Source organism: Capsicum annuum, chromosome 4 (assembly GCF_002878395.1).
Source record: "Capsicum annuum cultivar UCD-10X-F1 chromosome 4, UCD10Xv1.1, whole genome shotgun sequence".
Taxonomy (NCBI): Eukaryota; Viridiplantae; Streptophyta; class Magnoliopsida; order Solanales; family Solanaceae; genus Capsicum; species Capsicum annuum.
In genome coordinates this window covers 174124566-174133480 of record NC_061114.1, presented here as the reverse complement: position 1 = coordinate 174133480, position 8915 = coordinate 174124566, and the positions used below count along the sequence as shown (strand labels likewise).

The window sequence follows — 8915 nt, the reverse complement described above, 5'->3', positions numbered from 1 at the left end:
GCGAGACACCTCTTGGTTCTTGCCTCACTATCTATGTGGAGTTTGTGTTTCTTAGTAAGAACACATGAAAGTTCCTTTCTCCCACCAATGTGGGAGAATTAGTAGACTTTCCTTATTTTGAGTACACTATTTAGGTGTGTTTTCACTTCTCCTCCATTTTTCATTCGCACTTTTAACTTGAACCTAACAATTATTAACCCCACTCACGTTTTCCAACAAACCTGCTACTACTACCAAATTACTCTTTTACATAAAAATTCCAAAACAACCACCAAATTATTCCCTCAAGCTACCCACTCCAAAACAGTTACCAAGCAACTCCTTCACATCCTATTTTGAGGGGTTTTCACGGTTTCAAGTTCGTCACCTTTGGATACTAGCTAGTGATGATCCATCAACCATTTGAAATTTCTGGTGGTAAAATATATATGTGCTTACAATAAAAAATATGTTTCTGTTTACATTATTATATTAAAATGCGAAGGATCTTTGAAAAGTGATTTGAATTTTTTAATCTTCATTAAAATACTCCGAAATAGACAAAATCATTTAACTTTAAATAATCAAACGTTACACGTGCCTCGCACGTATGGTTACACTAATTGCTATAAATGTACATTTTTTTTTAATTTTAAATTATTAATAGTCCTTAGGATATGAAATATCCAGTAATATCATAATGTTTGTTTTACCAATAAAGATATTCTTTTTGTTAACTAAATCAAGACAATCATGCAGAACCACACAAACACAACATCTTATGGTTAGAAGGACAAGATTCCTGGTTTCTCCTTGCATGTTGAACATGAAACCATGCATACCTTCCTAAAATCTGAAAAAACAAATCAACCGCGTTTGATATATCCTTTTCATCACTTAAATTTTTAATTTAGTTACGGTCATAGGTGGAGGGCAAGCTGCATTACAGGCGCCCAGACGATTGCACGTAAGATGGAAGGGGTCCTGTAACAAAGATTTTTCATAAAATAATCATTATATTAGTCTCATTGAAGAAATAGAAAGTCCTAATCAAGAAAAGAATGTACAAAACTATAAGTTTGTTATGGGTACGTTTACTAATGTCACTGATATTTTTATTCGGTGAGGTTCACGTAAGCGCCTTTTTGGGCATAACTTGGGGGAGGTCGTCTGCACAAACTTTTGTTCCATCGATGGTGGTGGATTTACTATTACAAAATGGAATTTCAGATATGAGAATTTTTCAACCAAGCTTAAACGTTCTCGATGCCTTTGCCAACACCGATATCGCTATAACCATCACCTTACAACCGAACTATTTAGCAAATGTCAAGGAACAAAAACACATAGATAACTTTCTTTATGAACGTGTGAAGTCTTATGTTGACAAAGGAGTCAAATTCAGGTACACGTGATGTGATATGATGAATTCATTTCTTATTTCTTTCTATATTGATAATGGTTGAATCAACTAAACCCCAAACTTAGCAATTTCATCCGGCCGGTAACTTAGCTAGTCTGTATATGTTCTATACTCGTTACTTCATACCAACATCTGAAGAATAGGGTAACTTTATCAACAAACCATCTAGTATTTGTTTGTTTCTATCTATTGGAATTTTGATCCCAATCTCCAATTATTTTCACCAAATTCAATATTTTGTAACCATTTCTAGATTTGAATTCGATTCATAAATAACTTATTTATTTGCAGGTACGTGTATGTGGGGAACGAACCCTTTCTCAAAGTAACAACTTCAAAAAAAAGAGTTAACGCTGATGTACATTTCCTGAATATGACTAGATACGCCCTTGATAGTTTCAACTTCCCAGATATCAAAGTAACAACACCCCATTTCACGGACTGCCTACTAAATGTGACCAAGCCATCTGAAGGTGATTTTCGAGAAGACATAAAGGAGAAAATGATAGAAATGATCGATTACATTGACAAAACTGGTGGCCCTTTCGTTCTCAATATATTCCCAATCTATACTGTTTCCAGATATGGATTTGATGTGGAATTTTCTTTCTTCGATAATAAATCCAAGTTCAAGATAGTAGATGGCAATAACATTTACAAAAATGTCTTCACTTTCTTATATGATACACTTGTTTCTGCTCTAACAAAGGCAGGGTATGGACAAATGGAGATTGTTATTGGACAAATTGGTTGGCCTACAGATGGATACATGAGTGCAAGCGAAGAAAATGCTGAAAGATTTTACCGTGGTCTTTTTCAATATATGGCTAAGAAGAAAGGAACTCCACTACGCCCTAATAGGGATATAAGTATGTATGTCATTTCCTTGACAGATGAGAATACAAATAGTCTAGAATCTGGCGCTTATATGAGACATTGGGGTATCTATAAACTCGACGGCAAACCCAAGTACAAAATTGATTTTACCATGCAAGACCGAGAAACCAAACCCACCGCTGCCAGAGGTACGTACTACTTATGTTGAACTAGGTGAAAATCGTATAGGAATAATTTCTTCCACTTTCAACCTCTTCTTTACATAGGAAGAGTAAGCGCTGGACAAAATTGTTTATTAATGAATACAAAAAGCATTTTAACTAAAAAAGTTAGAGAGAAAATAAGAAGACTCCTAGGCCAACATTAATAATATAATCTAAATAAATAATGAGTGTTGACATAACTAGGTAGTATCCTAAATAAACAGGAACTGTAGAAACAATAATACTTACTAAACTACTAACTAATAACCAAACTAAACAATGAAACAATAATACTTACTAAACTACTAACTAATAACCAAACTAAACAGTAATTAACAGGGCTTAATCGTTTTGTGCCGATACGCCCCATCGAGTAAGACATAGGCCACTAAGCCTAACTTGGATAGATTTTGATGAAAAGTAGGTTTAGGCAGTGCCTTGGTGAAAGTGTCACCTATATGATCGGCACCATGGATGTGAGCAACCCAAATCTTTTTGGTCATTGACATATAGTGATGAACAAAGTGAAAATGCACTGCAACATGCTTCACACAACTACGGAGGACATGATTTTTGCTCATGAATATGGCTCCGAGATTATCATAATAAATGTGTTACGACCCAAGCTGAGACCCTGACCCCGACAGTCATCCCGAACCACATAGGCCAAGACCCCTTAACATACTATTATAAGCATAATTCATACATAAATTCAGGGGCGGAGCTACAGCAACCAAAGGGTGGTCAGATAACACCCTTCGTCGAAATTTTTTGAATATATAGATTAAATATAGATATTTTATGGTTATACCCATATTGTTGTACATCCTTAACACGATAGAGGAGCACAACCCACTGGTCAAGAGTGTACATTTCCACGTCAACAACCCAAGTTCAAATCTTGGCAGGCGCGACAAAACTTTATTTTTTTTTAAACAGTTCTTTGCCCTATTAAAAAGAAGGGAAAATATGAATACCCTTAACCAAAATTCTGGCTCCGCCACTGCATAAATCAAAGTGCATAAGATATAATGAAATTCAAGAGAAACTTATAACCCAAACCGTGTCAACAAAGTAGTGACAATACAATAATCAAATCTCATCTATGAAGCCTCTACTGAATACTAACTGTCTAGGTTGGGACAAGGTCCCCGACTCGACCATAAACTGAAAAAGTCAATATATGAATAAATTACCCGAAAGATTGGCTCACCAACTTTGTCATATCCCAAAATGTTTTACTAATGTGATGGACCATGGGACTGTACCCCAGAACCTGTATTATGGGGGTGGGGTGGGGGGAATACTTGGGAAGTATTGGTATGTAGAACAATCCAAAAATAATAGATATTTCATGTAAAATAAGCGAGAGCACTGGGAGAAACAATTTATCGTAATATATATAAGAACACATGGACATAATATAAAGAGCTTCAATTCATGCTTGTAAATCATAGACTCAACTCTTTGCTTTAGTTTTGAGATAGATGGTACACCCTACATCTCTACAATCGGTCAAGATCCTAATCCAAGTTTGCCGTAAGACCGATCGGAGTTTCTATAAGGGGTACATAAGATCACAAATCAGGGTACCATAATCCCCAATCAAGTCAACATGCCATGGTAATGATCAAGATCACAAAACAGAGCTCCTACCATAGTCCTAATCTGGGACAACATGAATCAAAAGTACACAAGATCACAAAGCAGGGTACCATAATCCCGCGTTGGCAAAACATGATTTTCAGCAATAAGTCTTTCAACTCATGCTTTATTCAAGTAACCATCCAACTCTCTTTAAGCCCAACTTTAGCCTCTTAAAATCATGGTTCATGCTTATAAACATTCATATTTTTCATGTTAAGGGAATCCCACAATAGGTATCATCATACCAAGAATTGCAAGCCATATCATATCATATCATATCATATCATATCATATCATATCATATCATATCATATCCATAGCCCTTCCATTCAAAGCCATAAAAAAATTTTCACAACACAAGAGAGTTCTTATTTCAAAGAACATGAAAATTATGCAAAACACTCTCTTTTCAAGACTTTAACATATGGTGTCCAATTCTTTCATAAATCACAAACAATTTTCTATTTAACACAAAGGACATTTATCAATAATCAATACCCCTTGGAACATATTTTTTAAAATGACAGTGCATATCTGAAAAAGATGTATTTAAAGCTTAAGTTTATCACCATTCATGAAACACCCCAACAATAGTCAATAACAAATATCATAATCAAAAAAGGAGATTTATAGTTCATGCTCTCAAATCTACTTTAAAATCCATAACATATGAATATATTTCATATTAATTTGAAAACCCACAATAATTATTAAATACAAGATTCTTATAACTAAATGGGGGTTCATATTTCAAACTCTTCAAACATTTCAAAACCCATGACATATGCACATAAATAGAATCTCAAGTTTATAGAAAACCCCATAGTAAATCCATAAATTTATCATAAAATGGGTTTCATAATGCATGCTCTTCAAACAATTTCAAAACCCATAATATGTACATACATATAGACTTTAAATCTTGCTAAAACATTAAACATACGCCCATGAGAGTTAGGATAGTTCTACATACGTGTTTGATGAACAAAATTAGACACATCTTAAATCTAAGCCTTAGAAGTTGTTTTTTCTTGGAGAAGAATCCTTAATTGGTGTTATTGAAGATTTGGGAGAAGAGGAATTGTGTAATTAATGTATTTTGGGGTTATGGGATGATGCATTCAAGTTGTTATCAGTTATAGGATAGTTTAGGATGTAATGACTAGTTTACCCTAAAAAAATAAGAAGAAAAATAGGTTTTAGCATTTATGGACATAGGTCCATGCCACGCTGCCTATCGCAGAGTACAAGGTATATGCCACACTGAAATTGCGGACCCTCAATGGTTCCTCACAAAAATGCTCATAACCTTTCGCTTGTGTGTCGGATTAATGCGAAATCAGATGCGTTGGAAAGAGGTATCAATTATCTATAATTTGGTAGGTATTAACCTCCAAAATTCCATATATTATAGAAGTTATACACGTTCCTCACCCCAAAATCACTTTACACACTGGGTAAATGATCATGACACTTATATCAATACAGAAATAATTGGATTCCAGTTATGCACGTAGGAATAATGGTTCGTATTCTAGCCCAAAGATCCGGGGTGCTACAAAATGGTAGAAAATTGATGTACTGGAAAGTGTATTGATAACGCTCAACTTACACGTCAATTTAAGTGCAAGGAAGTCCTTGTCAGTATATTTATTCAAATTTAAGTGCAAGGAAGTCCTTGTCAGTATATTTATTCAACTAAGAGTCACGGTCAAATCCACAGGGAACAATGCGAGTGGAGATTGAGTAGGTTCAAAATAAGAGCTACTAACTAGATTCAAACCTATGGTACAAAATGGTTTGGGGGTTTTGAAATAGCTTTTAACATATAAACAAATCTTGGGCTTCTAAGGGACTAATTCGAGACTAAGAATAATTAGAGCGTAAACAATTACGAATGGATCTTGGGGGTTATGTTTTCCTAGGGGCAACCTATGCATGAGAGCATGATGATTTAGTGTAAATTCTAATAGACGCTGATGTGGTAGGTTAGGTTTAAAGTCTTTGAGGCTAGTTTTTCAACAAAACCTCAAAGATGTCACTCATTAACCCTTTCGAGTACCTAACGAGTGTGTCAATTAAAACCACCCAAAGCCTCAATTGGGCAACCCTATTTCTTGGATGGTACCCAAGGTATAGTCGACCTCATAATCGCCCTTATTTCTAAGATAGCAAAGATTAGCCAACTATGCCATTAATTGTCTACTAATGACTTAGTTCCTACATCCCTCTTTCAAGGATGATGTAGGTTCCTAAAATTCACCCAAATCCCTCTTTCAAGGTTAGTTTGAGCTTTCAAGAGGTTGGGATTTTCACCCATCAAACCCATTTGAGTATTTGAGTTTTCACCTACAAATCCCAACCAAGTTAATTAATAAATAATAGAACCCATCATCAAAACACTAGAATCTACACAAATATATCACTACCCATACACACTTGCACCCTATTCAAACATAACCTCAAGAGGTGGATCTAGCAAATCATACACATAATAAACACAAATAAACCAAAACTTCCATCCAAGTTATTCATTAAAAATAAAGATAAGGCAAACCACCCTTTAAGCACCAATGAATCTTCAATGAAAGATGTCAAATCCCCTCTTTGGAGTTTCTCTAATTAAGTCTTAGCTCAAATTAGTACAAATTTATGTACCAAGCTCTAAGAAAATTACAAAACTGTAAACTATAGATAGCATAATATGTAAGATAAAAGATGGATGAATAATGAGCTAAAACCCTATTTAAGCTCCAATTTCACATTTTCCAAAAATTACAAAATGCCTTTGAAACTTTTCACTCTACCATGATCGCCATCTCTTGACTGTGATCACGCTACTGTGATCGCGATAGCCATATTACATATTCCTTCAGTTGACTTATTGACTGACCGCGATCTCGACCCTCAGTCTATGATCGCGGTAACTAAGGGTCGACTCCTGAGCCTGCAACTTAGTTCTGGATTGCCCTTTGGGGGACTTAAAGCAGATAAAGCATAAATAGGAAGGGATTCAAGAATATGTTTAATGAGAACAATCTTACCACCTAAAGATAGTAAGTTATCCTACCAACAACCAAGTCTATTCATAATTATTTCAATCATTTAGTCAAAATAAATATTTTTTTCCTACCAATAAAGATAAGGAAACCAAGCTATTTAAAAGGAAATTCTTTATCCATAAAACAAGTAGCTTTTCTCATTTTGTTGATCCTACAACCAGATGTTTTAGGTGCAGTAATGAATTTTTTTTTATCATTGTTCACTGATTGGACAGGGGCAATTTCCTATATCGTGATGCATTTCATAACCTCTTTATGGATATTTTATTGTCACCTATAAAAGTCAATATATCATCAGCATAAGCCAAGTGATTGATAAGAGGTCCCCTATTGTTCATAAGGAAGGAGGTGAATTTGGGGTTATATTTGAGATTGTTGAGCAATACTAAAAGAATTTCAACTCCTAGAATGAACAGGGAAGGTAAAAGAGGATTCCTTGCTTTAAACCTTGCAAGGAGATAAAGAAACCATATCTGGAGCCATTAATAGCAATTGAATACCAAAAAACTTTTAAAAGCTTTTCAATCTATCCAACCCATGTCTGAGAGAAATCAAATTTTCTTAAAACGGAAGTTAAGAAAGTCCATGTCATTCTGTCATAGGCTTTAGCCATGTCAAGCTTAAGTCTAGTAGAAAAAATTACCTAGGTATTGGATTATATAGTGAAAGTCATGTAAACTGACAGTGTATTAATCTTGAATTCATTACTATATTATTATATGTATCAATACGTGTATTCTAATCCTCTTCCATGGCTAACTGTTGTTTCTTTTGGGGTGTCAGTGAAATTTATACCACATGAATTTTTAGCTATATGTATCTTTGAACAGGTATAGTGAAAATGCCAAAGAGATGGTGTGTGTTTGATGGTAAAACTGATCACAACAAGACACTCGTGGTGCAAGATTATGAATACGCATGTGATGACTCAGATTGCAGTGCGTTTGGTGCTGGTGCTTCATGTGATAACCTTAGTTTCGTACAGCAAGTCTCTTATGCATATAATATGCGTTACCAAATGGAAAATCAAAATCAACAGAAATGCAATTTGATTGGAGCTATGTTAACCACAGTTAATCCTTCAACTCCAAACTGTGATTTCCCAATTGAGATCTTAACTGCAGAGTTTGTAGATGGTGGAAGTCTTCTAACCAAGAGATTCTAGAGCAGCCTCCTTCTAATTCATTTATATACACATATACTAGTTCCTCGATACATTGCATGTATACAGTGGACCATATCTTATAATAGTACATATGCAGTGGGCGCCTAGGGCAAAGGGTAATTAAGATGGTATAAAGAACTAAATATTCCCAAAGTACAACCCAATAATGAAAAATGGGCATAGTTTGCATGAGAACTACGTTATTATGTGTATATCCAGCATTCAAGCATTCAAATATCTGAGATAAAGCAAATATATACCAACATCACCTATATCAAGATGAATGAATCATCGGAGATCAGCCAAAAGTGCATATTTTATTTACACCTTGCGCTATTTAAATACAATAGCATGTACTGAAAAACAAAATGGGTTGTCTCGCAATAACCAAAACAAATTTTACATTTGAAATAGTAGATTAGTTCAAAATAATATAGTAATAAATTTATATTAAGTTTCACTATCTTTTTTTCTGGTCAATCAATGAATTTAAATCATAAAATTCAACAAATCGATCGAACGAACTCAGAGAAGAGATTAATTTTTTTTTTATCTTCGAGTAGTTAAAAATTATACAGTTGTTACATCATCACCTTTAT

At 34.5% G+C, this 8915-nt stretch overlaps 1 protein-coding gene across 1 annotated transcript; it reads left to right on the top strand.

The window, feature by feature from the left end:
- Positions 1-801: 801 nt before the first annotated feature.
- Positions 802-8511, top strand: LOC107869624 (glucan endo-1,3-beta-glucosidase 8-like). The gene is made up of 3 exons (XM_016716125.2): positions 802-1384; positions 1694-2427; positions 7982-8511. The coding sequence occupies exons 1-3, from the start codon at positions 1041-1043 to the stop codon at positions 8314-8316; spliced, it is 1413 nt and encodes a 470-aa protein (XP_016571611.2). The 5' UTR covers positions 802-1040; the 3' UTR covers positions 8317-8511.
- Positions 8512-8915: the final 404 nt, after the last annotated feature.